Consider the following 18382-nt stretch of genomic DNA (forward strand, 5'->3'; position numbering starts at 1 on the left):
GCCAAGGCAGGTGGATTGCTTGAGCTCAGAAGTTCGAGACCAGCCTGGGCAACATGGTGAAACCCTGTCTCTACTAAAACACAAGAAAAAAAAAAAATTAGCTGGGTGGGGCGTCATGTGCCTGTAATCCCAGCTACTAGGGAGGCTGAGGCAGGAGAATCACTTGAACCCGGGAGGCGGAGGTTGCAGTGAGCTGAGATCATGCCGCTGCACTCCAGCCTGGGCGACACAGTGAGGCTCCAACTTAAAAAAAAAAAAAAAGTATGAAGAATCATGGGAGGTGTCAACAAATGTAAGTAGATTCAACATAACTTGTAACATACATTATTATTCTTTGCTCATAGCACCAGTTCATAACACTAAGGAAGAAAGAAAACTATTAATTTTTCATAATATAATTTTAAAAAGCTTTCATTTTTGCTAGGATATATCTGAATGTTAATGTCTTTGCCATCAATATTTTGCCTTTGTCCTCAACCTCAACGACGATCAACACATGTAACTACACTCTTATTATTATTACATATATTTTTTTATTTAAGAGACAGAGTTCTGCTCTGTTGCCCAGGCTGCAGTGCAGTGGTGCAATCATAGCTCACTGTAGCCTCAATCTCCTGGTCTCAAGTGATCCTCCTCCCTTGACCTCCCAAGCAGCTAGGATTACAGGTACATGCCACCATGCCCAGCTAATTTTTAATTTTTTTTTCTGGAGGTGGTGGGTGCATGACATTGTGAATGGAAAAAACGCAGCAAAATGTTTACTTTAAAATGTTCAATTTTTGGGGAGGCGGAGGCAGGCGGATCACCTGAGGTCAGGAGTTTGAGACCAGCCTGACCAACATGGAGAAACCCCGTCTCTACTAAAAATACCAAAAATTAGCCAGACTTGATGGTGCATGCCTGTAATCCCAGCTACTTGGGAGGCTGAGGCAGGAGAATCTCTTGAACCCGGGAGGTGGAGGTTGCAGCGAGCTGAGATCATATCATTGCACTCCAGCCTGGGCAACAAGAGAGAAACTCTGTCTCAAAAGAAAAAAAAAAAGTTCAATTTTATGTTGTATGAATTTCACCTCAGTACATTATTTTTAAAAAGACAGACTTAAATAAATTTCCCTGAATACAGAATACAGCACAGAGAGATGGAGATTAAAAAAAAAAAGTCTGAAAGGAAAGTCAAGAGCCATCAAGTATGTACAGGGTATATCTAACAGGAGTTCTAAAACCAAAAAACAGAGAACAGGATGAGAGTCTTCAGATGGAAAAACCTCACTGAGTCTGGACCAAGATAATAAAATAATCCACCCCTTGTGACAGTGTTGAAATGCTGGATATCTGTGGGCACCTCCATCTCATGAGGCTTGATTCTGACCCACTAGACACTATAGAATGTGAGGTGTGAGCCACAACTGTGCTTCTTGCTCTTGAACAAAGGTTGGAAACAAAGCAGCTGCCTGTTTCCTGGTGCTGAGGCAGGTACAGAGAAAATCAGAGAGAAAAGCCAGATCATCTAGAGAAGAATATGAATCAGACCAACGAGACGCTTCGCATCAGCAACAGCAGTTGCCGGGACACAATGAAGTCCTTCAGAGTGCTAAGGAGCCTCAGTGTGAGCCTACATGTCTTTATCTAGTTAAATAAACCATTATCAGTGAACCAAAAAAAGCCTCTGTCGGACAGACTTTAAAACATATTACCTCTCATGGACACTCAACAAAAGAACTAGAAATATCCTTTTAGAAAAGAGTCCCGGAAGGAAAGAAAGGGCAGACAGTAGAAGTGAGAGCAGCCAGGGGGGCACAGAGGCATTATCAGCACTAGAGTAACAATTCTGGTGGGTGACAGCAAGTCTAAGCAGTGTCCTGAAGTGGGAGCCCAGTTAGAGGTTGGGCAACAACAGGCAGAAAAAGAGACAAGGTCCAGGAATTGGGTGGGGTGGTGGGTAAGCAGAGTGTCAGACAAGGGCGAATGGATGGAATTTAGACGAGAAACTGCAGTAAGGAGGAGGAGTGGGGAGGAAGCTCAGTCCTGTGGACTTGGCCATCTGAGGGGGTTCTTCTGGGTCAGAGGGTTTGTGCTATAATTTTGTGGGCACAACAGTCCCAGAGACTCAATTCTGATTCACTAGCCACTGGGCCTAGGATAGCAAGGCTCATTCCAGATCATTCACCAGCAAACAATGTCACCATGATACCAGCCAGGCTGAGTCAGTATGGGCTCAGGGCCTGGGCAGGAGGAAGGGAGGGAAGGTGGCTGCCACTTAAAACAGCCTGACTGGTCAAAAGCCACCCACCCAGGGTGAGGGTAGGTGTAGCTATGTAGGGGGAGCATGAGGGAGCCTGTGGTGATGGAACAATTCTGTATCTTGATTACATAAAGCTACATATGTGATACATTTTTATAGCACTACAGACACACAAACTTCCATGAATATACAGAACAGAAGAAAGGGAGCCTGCATCTTTGATGGTATCCCTGAGCCATGGTACCAGCCCTAGTTGCTTAAACAATTACTATTCTGCCTTATGGTTCTTGCAGCTGAAAACACTCATAATCTATCAACTGATACAGGGTTGTTGTGAAGACTGAAGAAGGTATTATATGAAAGTCATATGGTGAAGCACCTGGCACATCCTAGATTTGTCTGGCTCCAAAGCCTGCCCTTTGCCATGTTTGCAGACTGCCATGAAGACTGAGTTTATCCAAACATAAATTGCACAATGGTACTAGCTAAGTCAAGTGCATATATTATAACTGGTGAAACCTGAACAAGCACTATGGGTGTATCAATGTTAATGTACCGTAAGAGATGTTAACATTGGGGGAGGAGGGGTGAATGGCACAGAGGACCTCCTTGTACATATTTTTTGGTAACTTCTCATGGAAAAAAACTATTGTAATTTTTTTTAACAAATTTTTTTTAAGACACCCGGCCACAAGTTATAATTCTCTTTTGTCTGGAGGTAAAATTCTCAACATTCGTAAGAAACACAAACTGTTTTCAGAATTGGTTATTCTGCATTGCCAGGGGGAGCACGGGATTAGAGGGGTGGTGTCTGTTCCTCATATTCGAGGAAACAGGCAGAGAGAATGCAATGAGCGAGAAGAACCAAGTGAGTCTGTGTGGAATCAAACCCAGAGAGTGAGGAGTCGGGGGTTGGCACTTCACTGAATCAGGAGCAGGCACTGAGGCCAGAGTGAACGTGGTGTGAGGGTTAACTGCACTGGCTCTGGAGCCAGGCAGTCTCCCTTCAGTGCCAGTTCCCTACTCGCCTAGCTGTGCGATCTTGGGCAACTTATTTCAAACCAATTATACCTGGGCTCTTCTATTTGTAAGGATGGAATGTTAACAGTCCCAATATCATATGACTGTATGAAGACAACTTCACTACTCCTGCATCTGTGTGGACAGCCTGAAGCCACTTGCCTCAACATGCCCAACAAACTCTGAGAACAGGGGAGATGGAGTAACACTCGAGTGCTCGAGGCTGATTTTGAACTTCCTTAGTGGAGCAAAGACAAGGCTACCCTTTTATGGTTGTCCAGCTTGTGCTCTACAGAAAGGCCCCTCCAGGCCACAGAGAGGGGCTTGATATCAAACTGAAGAAAAAGGTGCTTTTTTTTTTCCTCACTGCCTCACCCAGAATTCATTGGCCTAGAGTGAGAATGTATTTTTGCAACTCCACAGCCTGAAGGGGATGCCATTTTCTAATCATAAGAAGGCAACCAAGTGCGAACTGTTGCCCTAGGCATTAAGGGAAAAGAAAGCCTAGAAGGAAAAAGCTCTGGGTGCTCCATTTCAATTTTTTGCCCAGTTTTCATGATGATTACTGCTGGCAGGTGGAAAATACCATGTCCAAAATAAGCTTGTTTGGTGCTATTGTAATCACTTCACCCTGTATGAACTTTAGCCCACCCCTCAGGGTAATCTCAGTAATAAGCGATGAATCTTGAGGTTATGCTGACATACATGTACAACAGCACTGGTTGGTAATATTTTTTCTTTCTGTGTCTGTTATTAGCTCCTTTTCTTCCTTTTTCATAGAAGGGTAAAACATAGAAAGAGAAATTATGAGATTGCTGACTTCAAAGGTTTCCTCATGGAAAAATGCCTGTAATTTTATTTTCTCTATTTTTTGAAGCACTTTCTCTCAAAAGCTCTTGATTGTAAATTATATGGTGTGGTAGAATACAAATGAAAAGAAGTGCCTTGGAGTGAGAAGCCATATCTCAACAACTGTGTTATTTCTAAACCTAACTATGGGGGAAAAACCAAGACAGCCAAAAAATATCAGATCAATGACATTTAATTATAATGTAGTTTTTAAGATTTCAAAGATTTGAAGCTTTTGGGAACAGGACCACCACAGGTGGCAAGGACGTGGCAGGAGGATGGTACAAAACTGGGGCAAAACTTTTCTTGAGAATATTTTTCTCTCAAGTTATTTGAGAGACTTATTTTTAATAACAAGATGTAGCTAAGCCAGAAAGTAATATTTTTTTTAAAAGTATTACATGTGTAAGATCAATTTTAAGATTTATTTTTTAAATTTCTGAAGGATAAAGGAGACGGACAACCATCAAGGCTTTCAGGTAACAAAAACTGCCTATTTGGTAAAATCTTGCTGTTTTTGTATTAGTTGTCCCTAAATATCCATTCTCTATCTTTCTTTGGTAATAGATATTTCAGGTAGGCATATAGCCACCTAGATTCCGAAGGTGGAGGCATACTTTTCCTATAAAGAGCCAGACAGTAAATATCTTAGACTTTGCAGGCCATATATTATTTCTATCACAGCTACTTTACTCTGCTTAAAAGCAGCCATAGAAAATACATACATGATTGGGTACAGCTGTATTCTAACAAATTTTATTTATCAAAACAGACAATAGGCCATAGACCTAAAGACTACATTTCCCAGCCTCCTTCTTAGGTGGGGCCTTGTTAGATGTGGTCAGATGACTGGTTTTGGACATTGGCATGAGGGTGAAGTGATGTGTGCAAGATTCAGTTTGTGTCCTTAAAGGGAAGGAGTATATCTTACTCTTCCTCATCCCTATTCTTATTGGCTGGAATGCAGATGTGATGGGGGAGGTAGAACGGCCACTTTGGACAATCAGTGGGAGCCAAGTGTTGAGAAAGGCAGCAAGCCAGAATGGGCCTGGGCTCCTACCACCGTGAGCCACATGTCAGCCCTAGTCTGCCTCTTTAGACTCAAAAGAGAAATAATCTCTGCCTTATTTGAGCCACTATATTTTGGGATCCCTTTATTAGAGCAGTCTTACCTGCTTCCTAACTAATATATCTGACAACTAAGAAATGAAGGGAACTTTATACATTTTTCTAAAAAAAAAAGTGCTTTATAAAAATCACTTTTGAGGATAAGACTGACTGTCAAATGATGAGATTTTAAAACAAAAAATAGAATATACGAATTCAAATGAATTTTTCTTCCAATAATGATGCCATTACAACAGTTCTGAATGCCTATTTGGGATCTGCAGTTACAGACAATCCCAGTGATTACTTAACCTACATCCTCTTTGTTCTGATCAAACATACTATAACCCAGTTTTATGCACAAGTGTTAATCAAGGCCATCTTCATGAGATGGACGACTTCTCATCTCTAAGATATTCAGAAGCATGACTTGTGAATTCTGAAGGCAGTTTGCAGCAACGGTAACGCCAATGAAGAAGCATTCTTCCTCTCAAGGTCATTAGGTTGAAGTGGACCGAATCTCTCTGGTTCTAAATATCATTTAGCTGTATCGCTCTGTAATCACACATCTGGTCACCAAAACCTGTGGTAGAGGATGCTGTAATGATTTTTTCATTAGAACCATCAGTAATACATTTGCACTACAGACATAGTTTCTATTTTTCAGGCATTGCCTTTTAAAACCCATCCCTTATATTTCTTACTTGGTTTGTGTTCTTATATAAAAGTTGAATGCCAAAAACTAAAACCAAAACTAAAAAGCTAGAATTTTGGATAAATGAGAAATTACTACCCACAAGCACAGGAATTAAAAAATAAATGTTTGGGGGCTACTGTTTTCTACATAATGAAATTCAGCAATATCTCATCAGATATAAGCCAGCAAAGCCATCAAAACACCACTAAGTTTTCAGAGAAATATGCAAAAGTCAAGAAAGACTCATAGTAAAGTTACTGTTAAAACCTAGAGTTTGTACTGACCAAAAAAATGTAACCTAAATCACAGCATTAACCTTGGTTCTGTCAAGCATTAAGAATGTGACTTTTTTTTGTTTTTTAAAAGGAAAAGCAGACACAACGGAGTGCTGTGGGCTAGCAACTTCACTTGCATCAATTTAAATGATATGAACTTGCTGAATTAAAATCAAATTTGCCCTGTCCAAAGTCAATTTTTCTAAAGTGCCACCCTTCTTTACTTCACTGATTCACTTGATTATAAATTTCGTTTTAAAAAGAAAGTTCTCCCTCAATTATTCTCATTTTCCATTCTCTTCTAAATTTAAACTCTTCTTAAAGTGTTCTGGAAAAATGGACCCATTAGGCTAAAGAAAGTGAGAAAGATAACAGCTTAGCATTGAAGCTAAATCATGAGTTTTGCTGAAATAGAGTTTAAGAAAAAAACCCATGGATTATCTGTGTGAAGCCCCATGCAGTGAATGCCACACCGTGGAGAGCAAGCCAAATGAATGTGGTGTAGACTCAGAGAATGAACCACAAGGAAACAATCTTCCCATCAGCAAGGGCTGGTCAGCCACAGTGTCAGGCACTAGGTTAGATATTTGACCTAGGGGTGAAGAAAACTCAGGGAGGGTCCATGATTTGTCCAAATAAATAGAAGAATATTTGAAACCAGGACTATCTGACTCCAAAGTCAATGCTTCTTCCATTACCTTACAAGCCTCCATGGTAAAAGGGAATAATGTGAAGTTATTTCAATTCCCTGTAAACAATAACAAAAAAACTGCTTTCTTAAAACAATCTTTCTACTTATATCCTTGAGTTTGCAATTTGATTCCTGACCTTAGGCTTTTTCTTGAAAAGTAAATTGTTTTTTGCACATGCCCTGCAGTTTGCTTTCACCAGCCTTTTCTCATGTGGCACCTTCTGATTGAATGTCCTTCTTCTTAGCTGGTTAACGTCTACTTTTCCTTTACAGATATGTTCAGGATGGGTGGTCTGACCTTACCTTTGCCGCTTGTTATTATTTTTTCTCTAACTTAACAATGTGTTCACAATCTTTCCTTCTCTCCCCAGCAATGTGGATCTGTTAAGTTTTCCTTTCTGATTACAGATAAGGTTTGCCTTTTCACCTACCTTTACTTACACTAACAATGAAGGGTTCTGAGTAGCCATTTCATTCCATTCTCATTCCACAACACCTGAAAGCCACAGAAACCTTGAATCTCCATAATGGGGACTGAAGAATATATAACACATAATAATTTAAAGCTACCCCTTGCAAGAAGTGTAACTGTTCCCCTCTAAATACTGGAGATATTTTTTTCCCCCTAGAAGAAAATATTCTTAAAATTTCACATTCAAAAGGTCTGTGATTTTGTTTTAAAAGTCTAAAATATATATTTGGATGAAAAAAGGATTAAATTTTCAGCATCTTAAATTTTATATTGAATAAAAAGAACAAATGAGTATGTGTGTGTGTGTGTGTGTGTGTGTTTATTATAAACCACAGATGATCTCAGGCTCATTCAATCTGGATGAAAAAGCCATTTGCTTTCTCCTGTTCATTTGACTGAGTTGAGCCGTAGGAAGGCCAAATGGCATGATCTGTGTTGTTTGCTACTCTTGGCCTCTTCTGTAGGGAATGTACCCATAGATGAGAAGGAAGGAATGAATGGGAACTTGGATTTTTACCTCCCAATGGCTGAATACCAGTTGCGGGCTGGCCAGGCCACTTGTCCTCTTCCTGATTTCATCAGCAAAACCAAAGCTTTCAGCAACAGGCAGCACAGCCTTGATGATGAACATGTCTGTCCCTTCTTTCATTTCTTCTTGAAGTACCCGACCTTCTCTCTTTGACAAGACAGCATAGACTCGACCTGTAAAACCATAAATCTTTTAAAATCATGGATCAGTCATATGGCTTGAGCCACACCAAGACATGATTACCCATACACTCTGTAACAATCCACAAATGATTAAATTTGTTCTCAATAATGTTGGTTTACAAAAGCAAGGAACACTTTTTAAGTGTTTATTTAAAAAGCATGAGATTTATAGAAAACTTAGAAACAAAAAATAACAAAAAGTTAAATCACCCCAAACTGCACTGCTCATAGACAAACTCCACAAAACAGCATGAGAGGAAGGAGACTTGTAAAAGGACCTTTCAATGCAGTTTCACCTATGAGCTACCTTTGGGTCTGAAATCCAATGAGATGAGTGTGACTGGGCTTTGTAAATATTAAAATATTTTAATAATTATGAGACCTTATTGGCATGGCAATAATTAAGATGGCATAGGCTATTTGGGCTTAGTAGGCAAGCAACTGGCATTTTTATTACCAAAAATTAAAACCACACACATATTTGCTCATAGTTTTCTTAAACTGGTAATATTTAAGTGGCATGAGTATTAAGTGTTTTATTCCCCTGAAAACTGATAGGTTTGGAATCTTTAAGGTCTGGTAACAATTTCTAGTGCCACAACACAAGAATTCCACTAGCAAATTCTCTTGGATGACTCTTTTAATTCGTCTTTAGGCACAATTCTGCCTCACACTCAGGAGGGAAACATCTTCCCCTCTGACTGGTGTTCTGTAAGAGTGTCTCTGGGTATGCAACGTATCCTTTCAACTAGTAAGGAGAACAGAACCTGCAAAGAATAGAGATACATTGAAAATCACAGACAATCATGAAGGACTTGCTGTAACCAGCAGATACTCTCTTTAAAGCCTCCTCTTTCACCTGCTGCCTAAAAAATAATTTTAGTTACATAAGTGATCTATTGCATATATTATCCTTAAACATTTATAACATTGCTGCTAAGCAGAGCTGAAGTATCCTTTGACCACCATTGAGTACTGGACCCTTCTCTCCTAACTGCCAAGGTGATGAGTCTGGAGTGTCTGCTACCCACTTACTGAGGACACAAAGCCAAAATGTCTGACTTCCAAACTTTTCTCTCTGATTCAGATTTCCCCCTAGTGGCGGTTATTAGGAAGGGTAACAGGAAACAAACGGCAGAAAATCTATTGTGTCACAAGGCCTCAAGGAAAAAACCTAAACTAAAATCTCTGATGAGCCTTCACCATGTTTAGGTTTAGCTTAAAAACAAACAAATTAACACTCCATTCGTAATGAAAGGCACCCCCTTTCCTCTTGTCTACTTCCCCAGCTAGCTACTACATTCTCTCCTTCCTTGCTTCCTCACATCTCTTAAACAGGTAGCTTCTCATTTCTTCACTATGTGCTCTTTCTTTAACAGCTAGCTCTCCTAGTTGCTCCAGGAAACTGCTTCCTTGAAATTTCACAATAATTTTCATATTCCTAACCTAAATGCTTTTTTTTTTCCCAATTTTCATTCTTTGTGATTTCTCTGTGGTATTTGAAGCTACTGATTAATATCTCCTCTGCCAACTGTCTCCAATCTTAGTATTATTCTCCTTACACTCCTGGCCTTCTGACCGTCATTCTCTTTATTTCAGTATCTCCTGAACTTCTTCTTATGGGTATTCTTTGAGGCTTCATACTCTTTAAACAAACTCTCTACTCAGCGAGCCAACTAATTTATAATTTGTGTGGTTTAAACTAACTAATTTTATGCTTGGGACTCCTAAGGCCATCTCTAAGCCAGGCCTCTCCTTGGATCTCCAATACCACTTTACAATGGATGCCAGGGCATCTCTGCTGTGGAAGCCAACTTCCTTTTAAATTAAACATGTCTAAGAATATATTATCTACTTCAAAAGGCAACTCCACTCTCCCCATTCCAACTATTTCCCCCTGTCATTCATACCAGAAACCTCATAGTTACAGAATCACACAACAGTGGGGTAGAAGGAAACTTGAGGGTCAAGAAGTTCTACCAAAGTAGCTGTTTAAGCTCTCCTTGTATACTCTAAAACTCATTTTCTCCCAGGGTAGCCCATTCCATCTTTGGATAACTATAACAGCTGACAATTCTTGAGTCCCAAATATGTTCCCCTGAAGTTTCTGACCATCAGTCCTAGTTTTTATCACATGGGACAAGTTTAATCCCGCTCCCACAAATTACCGTGTAAGCTACTCAAAGACAGCTATCTCATGTTCATTTTTCCAGGCCAATCTTGCTGTGACTAGACCTGTATTTCCTGTTTCATCGTGGCCACTCTCCTACTTGAACTACTATGATTTATTTACATCCCTCTTGTTATTTGGTACCGGGAAATGAAAACAATACTTCAAATACAGTCTGAAAAGCTCCCAAAACAGCAGAATGATTATTATTTTCATGAGTGATCCCTTTTAGTTATATATTATTTGTCTGAGATATATAGAAATCTTACCATAACACCTAACATGTGTGAACTAGTAATTTTTACTCCCCTATCTCATTCGAAGAAATGTTTTAAGGGCCAGGAGCAGTGGCTCACACCTTTCATCCCAGCACTCTGGGAGGCCGAGGCAGGTGGATCACTTGAGGTCAGGAGTTCGAGACCAGCCTGGCCAATATAGTCTCCACATCACCACTAACACTACAAAAATTAGCTGGGCGTGGTGGTGCATGCCTGTAATCCCAGCTACTCCAGAGGCTGGGGCAGGAGAATCGCTTGGAGGAGAACTTGGGAGGTGGAGATTGCAGTGAGCTGAGATCGTGCCACTGCACTCCAACCTGGGCAATAGAGTGAGACTTGGTCTCCAAAAAAAAAAAAAGAAACGTTTGAAGGTAGTTTATGGAAGTACATACAAAACAATAAAACAACAGGGGTAAAAAAGAATGAGGAAAGTGGGGCAAACAGACCACGAATAAGGGGCCAGTAGGGACAAGCCGCCTGACTGCTGCTACATGGGTCATGCCAGCAGGCTTAGATCAATAATTGTAATTGAAACTGAATATAGTTAACATGTAATTTTGATCCATTCAATTTTAATTCCATGAAAACTATATCTTGATACTGGGGCACAGTGATGGATCACCAAGCACAGGAAAATACTACTATAAAACCTTCCAAACACACTTGGTTCTCATGATAGGTGTGCCCAATGCTTGGATGCAATCAAAGACCCTAAATGTGCCATTGTCATCACTGAGAAATTAACATAGCCATATCAATAAGAATTTCTGATCATGTGGCCCTTGACTGCAAATACTTTCATACCCTTTCCACTGGGTATCTGTTCCATCATGATCACTCGTTTGTTCAGTCACTTAAATAAAGATCAGAGTTGGTTGAGTACAGCAGCGGCTCATCACTGTAATACTAGCACTTTGGGAGGCAGAGGTGGGAGGAACGCTTGAGACCAGCCTAGGTAACAAAACAAGACCCTGTCTCTAAAAAAATTTAAAAATTAGCCAGGTGTAGTGGTGTGCATCTGCAGTCCTAGCTGCTTGGGGGACTAAGGCAGGAGGATCATCTGAGCTCAGGAGTTGGAGGCTGTAGTGGACGATGATTGTGCCACTGCACTCCAGCCTGAGTGACTGGGCAGGACTCCATGGGAGGGAGGGATGGAGGCAGGAAGGAAGTGAAAGAAGCAGGTACCAGAGTACGCTACTGTATGAAAGGAACCAGGGAAGAGGAATTCATCAAGGAAAAAATCAGCAACAAAAAGGTTCATCAATTAAAAGTTTTGATCAGTGCTCAACTGTTAATGACTACACTATAAATATCTCAGCCTGTATTCAAGGCAGTAACCCACCCCTTCAGCTTCTCTAACTGCCAGACTCTAGAGTACACAGGGCACAGCCTCTGTGCTGCCGGAAGCCAAGGTATACCACTCGCTGTCCACAGCCAAAACCATTTGAGTTTTGCCAACTCTGAGCCCACAGTTTTTTCAACATAGAATACTCTTAGTCCAACTCTACATTCAAATCCTTTTCATCATTCAAGGCCCATTCAAAAATTACTTGTTCCATGAAGTCTTCTCTAATACCCAAGCTCAAAAAAGTCTCTTTACCATTTGGGTGAACATTATCTGTTCTTTTATGGCCTTATGGATTCTCATATATACATTTTCTTCTTCCATAATATTAAGATTAACCTGTACATTCTACAATCTTGAAAGCTAGAAGTGTGGTGATTAAAGGTATGTTGTTTTTTTTTTCAGAACTTAGGAAAGACAGTAGTTGTTCACAGCAATGTTTTCTTTAACAGTAAACAATCAGGAAACAATGCAAATTTCCAATTTCAGAATGATAAGTAACTATATCATATCCTATTGATAAGATTACATGAAGAGGTTAAAATGAAAATTATGAATTCTAAGTAGCCAAATGAAAGTATGCCTATAAAATAAATAATAAACCTAAAAAGCAAAGTATTACATTCTTTCTATCATAAGGTTACAGCTATGCAAAATGTACTATTATGGACAAGGGTTGTAAAAGAAAATGGGAAATAAAGTTGGATTCCAAGGAGAAAGAGCGTTCTTTCACCTTGTGATTTGTTATTGTTGGCAACACTTATGCAATAACTTTAATTAAAAACACACACACAAATAAATTGGTAGGTACTTATTCTTATACACCAGGTCACACTAACCTCTTTTGTCACAGAGCTATAAGACTGCTTAATCAGGCCAACGTGGTTGACAGGATACAGATGGGCTTCAATCAAATAGGAGATAAAGCATGCTGCAGACACAGTGGGGAATGTAGGCTGGTTGCTACTATATAGATAGATCAGCTACAAATTTATAGATAATTGATGTTAACAGGTCAAACCCACTCTGGAAAGTTGTCCTTGGTGAGTCTGCTAGCACCTCTGTGTTCTTACTATTATTACCAGTGACTTAAAAAAGAAGGCACAATGATCAAATCCAAAGTTGACATGAAGTTGGCAGGAAGCAAATACTGTGACACAGTCAAGATAACTGGGCAAGGACCCCAATTTTTTTTATGTTTTAGATAGAGGGTCTTGTTATGTTCCCACAGCTAGATGTGAATTCCTGGGCTCAAGCGATCTCCTGCCTCAGCCGTGCAGCTGGGACTATAGGCATACGCTAGCACGCCTGGCTAGGACTCGAAATGCAAATTGTGTTAAACCAACCAAGTGTCCAGGATTTGAGAGGTCAAGCTGTTGGAGACCAGCCTGGGCAACATGGTGAGACTCCGTCTCCACAAACATTAAAAAGTTAGCAGGGCATGGTGGCACGCCTGTGGTTCCTGGAGGCTGAGGTGGGAGGAGCGCTTTGAGCCTGGGAGGTTGAGGCTGTGGCAGTGAGCCATGTTTGCGCCACTGTACTCCAGCCTGGGTGACAGAGTGAGACCCCGTCTCCAAAACAAAAAAAAAAAAAAAAAAAAAAAGGAAGGTCATGCTGAACAGCAGTTCCTATAAAATCAACTAGAAATGAGTTTACTTTAGGCTTAATAGTAGTCTTCAATGTGCTATGGTACAAAGAAAGCCAACTTAATACTAAGTTGCCGAGTACAAAATTATTCCATCGGTCAAAGCCCATTTCAAAGTACCATGACTTTCAAGAGACCTACTGTTTCAAATTTTGCTAATCCCAATTTCTCATAAAGCTTCCCTAGAAAACCATATTTGTGCACTAAATAATATTGTATTTTACTTTCTAATTATTTTATATAATTAAGCTTTGTCACCTTAAGTTATCTCTCAAAGCAGGAATCATGTTTAACACAGTATTGGCACATGCAGCTCATTAAATCTTTGTTGAATTGAATTACAAAATGCTGAGGAAATGTAAAAAGAACCCTAAGTATAGAATAAGAAAAGGTTTAAACGCCAGGCGGGTGGCTCATGCCTATAATCACAGCACTTTGGGAGGCCGAGGAGGGAGGATCATGAGGTCAGGAGATGGAGACCATCCTGGCCAACATGGTGAAACCCTGTCTCTACTAAAAATACAAAAATTAGCTGGGCGTGGTGGTGCGCACCTGTAGTCCCAGCTACTCCGGAGGTTAAGGCAGGAGAATTGCTTGAACCCGGGAGGCAGAGGTTGCAGTGAGCCAGGATCTTGCTACTGTACTCCAGCTGGGCGACAGAGCGAGACTCCATCTCAAAAAAGAAAAAAAAAAAAAAAAAAAGGAAACAGAGAGGCTCGGCACGGTGGCTCACACCTGTAATACCAGCACTTTGGGAGGCCGAGGTGGGTGGATAACTTGAGGTCCGGAGTTTGAAACCAGCTTGACCAACATGAGAAACCCCATCTCTACTAAAAATATAAAATTAGCCAGGTGTGGTGGCACATGCCTGTAATCCCAGCTACTAGGGAGGGTGAGAGAGGAGAATAGCTTGAACCTGGAAGGCGGAGGTTGCGGTGAGCCGAGATCACACCATTGCACTCCAGCCTGGGCAACAAGAGTGAAACTCTGTCTCAAAAAAAAAAAAAAAAAAAAAAAAGCCAACAGTGACACTTACTAAGAATCTTTCTGATACATTAAAGTACATGTGTTTCAACAATATTGGCATTTATTCCTATGTGTAAAAATAAAAGATTAAAAATATCTCATTTACTCCATAAATATACCTACTACATATCTATAAAAATTAAAATCATTTTAAAATAAAAATTTAATAAATAAAAGGAAGAACTACAATAATCACAGCTGTAATTAAAACTCTTAACTAGGCTGAGCATGGTGGCTCATGCCTGTAATCCCAGCACTTTGGGAGGCCGAGCTGGGTGGATTACCTGAGGTCAGGAGTTCGAGACCATCCTGACCAACAAGGTGAATCCCCCATCTCTACTAAAAATACAAAAAAATAGCCGGGCGTGGTGGTGGGTGCCTGTAATCCCAGCTACTTGGGAGGCTGAGCCAGCAGAATTGCTTGAACCCCGGGGGGGCAGAGGTTGCAGTGAGCCAAGATCGTGCCATTGCTCTGCAGCCTGGGCAACGAGAGCGAAACTCCATCTCAAAAAACCAAAAAAAAACCCAAAAAACTCTTAACTAGTACTGTCTAACAAAAAGAAATATTTTTAAAATGTGAGGTTATTACCAAAGATTTTTTAAAAATAAAGAGCAAAAAAAAAGATTAACAGATCAGAAGGAAAAAATACAAAAAGAATTCAATGACAAGCGGGTAAAACCTCAGCAATAATCAAGCTCATTACAGGGAAAATTCATGAGTAAAAAATGATAATAAACCACATCTTTAGAAAAGTGGATTTTAAAAGTATAGAAGGACATTTTCCTTAAATTATTTCCCCAGATAAAATGATTTTGAGATTATTTTCCTACAAAATTTCCCATTTTGACCATATGCAAGTCTATCCATTTATAGAAGGATTTCTTGTTTTAATAATCTATGTAGAAAAAACTAAGTTCTAAAAAAAGACTAAGGAAATTCATTTTGCTAAATAAAAAAGACCTGAAATCAACTTGTGCCGATTCTCGGAGAATCAAAACAACAGTCAGCAAAGTCTGAAGTCTTCTCAGAAGATCTCTAAATATCCAGACAGGAAGCAAAAGGCCTTAGGAACACAGAAGTTCTTTTCATTTCTTTCCAGTTGAAGGTGTTGATTTAGAAAGAAAAAGGAAAACACAAGTGAGCAGCTGACTGCATTGATAGACCTTGGACACTAGAAATTGGTTATCAATATAAAAGAGTCCCTCAAAAGCAAAGAGAAAACAGGCTTCAGAGGAGATTCTCCAGTCTAAGCAAGAGGACTTCAAATCAATTCGAGAAAAAAAAAAAAAGCCAGATTGACTCTAACTGTAACTTCTTTTAAGGCAGTGGATGTGGTAGTTGGTCTCAGGGGCCAAGTATTAAGAAAGTTGACCAGTGACAATGGTACAGAGACTGCATACCAACCCACATACACACAGTTGCCACACAGAGGGTAAATAAATGGGGCTTCACAGAGAGCAGTGAGGTCCAATACAGTGATATTTGTACCTGGGTGAGGCAAGTCAAAATGACCCTTTGCTCCGGAGAGAGAAGGTGACAAAGAACCCTGAGGGTTAAAATATATATTTATTCCTGGAAAGTGACAGAACTGACTCTGATGGCCAGGTGGGGAGTGCCAGGATAAAAATATAAGGATAAGATGACAAATGATATTTTGAGGTATTATCCTAGGGTGGCTTGGTCACATGCTGTGTCCAGGTGGTGATTTCCTAATAGAAATGAGAAAATGAACACAGAGGGGTGACTCAACAGGGGTGACTCAACACTCTGCTAGGAATTCAGTCTGATAAACACCAACAGCTGATTCTGGCTTCACGTGTTGTGCTGAAAATTCATCTTCTCAGAAAACAAAGGACAAATGCCACTCCAAATGAATAATGTAGAAGAGATGGCAATCTGGGGAGAAAACAGGTGTTCCCATTATTTTGGGAGGAAATACATGTTCCCATTATCTTGAGAGAAAGGATAGGCATAGACCTATGCGGGCCCTGGACTTCAGAAAGGATCATTTTGGCCAGGTATGGTGGCTCACGCCTGTAATCCCAGCACTTTGGGAGCCCGAGGCAGGCGGATCACTTGAGGCCAGGAGTTTGAGAGCAGCCTGGCCAAAACAGCAAAACCCCATCTCTACTAAAAAAAAAAAAAAAAAAAAAATTAGCTGGGCATGGTGGCACACGCCTGTAATCCCAGCTACTCGGGAGGCTGAGTCAGGAGAATTGCTTGAACCTGGGAAAAGAAGGCTGCAGTGAGCTGAGATTGTGCCACATGCCACTGCAGTCCAGCTGGGGCAATAGAGGGGAAAAAAAAAAGGAAAGATCGTTTCAAACACATAGAAGGACAGGAAAAAAAATACAACTAACACACACCATAGGTTCTAGGATAACAGACCCTAAAATAAAATTCCTTTGCAGAGTAATGAGAGTCTAAAAAAAATCAGTCATGAATGATCTCAATGACAGAAAAAGGAAGAAAGCCCCTCCTCAACCCCTATTTTAAGAGGACACGCACAGTAGAAGGAAGAAGAGGATATCAACTCAGGTGGATCAGTAGCATGTCCAAGATGCTCAACATCAGAACAAGCTGAGTGTATGTACCAAAGTAAAAGAGCTAAAGACAGTGCAAAGAGCTTTTTCCAATACTGGTTGAATAGCTCTTCTCCAAAATGAGTGGGGCCAGAAGTGTTTTACATTTTTAATTTTTTTAGATTTTGGCATATTTGTATTATATACTGTTTGAGCATCTCAAATTAAAAAATAAAGGCTGGGCGCGGTGGCTCACGCCTGTAATCCCAGCACTTTGGGAGGCTAAGGCGGGTGGATCATGAGGTCAGGAGTTCGAGACCAACCTGGCCAACATACTGAAATGCCGTCTCTACCAAAAATACAAAAATTAGCCAGGTGTGGTGGCATGCACCTGTAGTCCCAGCTATTCGGAAGGCTGAGGTGGGAGAATTGCTTGAACCCAGGAGGTGGAGGTTGCAGTGAGCTGAGACCATGCCATTGCACTCCAGCCTGGGTGACAGAGTGAGAATCCATCTCAAAAAAAAAAAAAAAAAAGTTTCAAATTTTAGATGATTTGGGATTTTGGATTTTCAGACTTGGGATACTCAACCTATACTTTCAAAATAAGGAGACATGTCTTGTCTACAACTTATAGAAACTAGTATCATGTTACAGAGGATAGCAAGAAAATAGGGGTTCACAATACCTATGTTACCTATCATTCTCTTCAGTAAGGAGAATGGTGAACAAACTACAGCAAGTGGAACAAGTTGAAGTGAGAGAACACTGAAGTTCAGGATAGCTCAGAAGTGGATGACTAAGTGCTTGGCCTTCTTAAATGAGTTCAAGTCTCCAGGACCAGAATTATATCTCACCACGTTAAGAGAATTTGCCCTTTTGAGAAATTATGAATAGTAAGGTAGGTGCCAGACTACAGGAAAAACGTAAATAATGACTAAACTTTCTGAGGATATAAACACTGGGTTCCATAAATTGCAGACTAGAAAGCCATATGCTAATTTCCTGTAGAATTTTAAGGAAACCTTATAGGCATTTGTACATGTTTATACAAGTATGAGGTAAATCTTGGGAGATAACATGGACTTTCTAACACAAAATACTAATCTAAGCTTTTTTTTTTCTAACATGATTGGCAAGCTGATAATTGGGGGACTGTTATAGATGTAAAGAAACTTAACTTCATCAAAACATTTGATTTTCTACCTGTTGAGTTTTATTTCTCATCAGACAAGGACACATGAAAAAAATGAATAAGAAATCAATGTGTTAAGATGGTGGTGATGTGACTTCTTTTTCTTGCCATTAAAATTTTTCTCCTGTTTACTGTTGTA

At 40.1% G+C, this 18382-nt stretch overlaps 1 protein-coding gene across 3 annotated transcripts in view; it reads right to left on the minus strand.

The window, feature by feature from the left end:
* LOC100580626 (elongation factor-like GTPase 1) overlaps positions 1–18382 on the minus strand; it is a 393155-nt gene that overhangs the window by 539 nt on the left and 374234 nt on the right. For all 3 annotated transcript variants that reach the window (XM_030814912.1, XM_030814913.1, XM_030814914.1), the window contains one exon: positions 7871–8055. In XM_030814912.1, coding sequence (XP_030670772.1) covers positions 7871–8055 — 185 coding nt within the window. The remainder of the gene's footprint in view (positions 1–7870; positions 8056–18382) is intronic.

Source organism: Nomascus leucogenys, chromosome 6, assembly GCF_006542625.1.
Source record: "Nomascus leucogenys isolate Asia chromosome 6, Asia_NLE_v1, whole genome shotgun sequence".
NCBI classification, from domain to species: Eukaryota; Metazoa; Chordata; class Mammalia; order Primates; family Hylobatidae; genus Nomascus; species Nomascus leucogenys.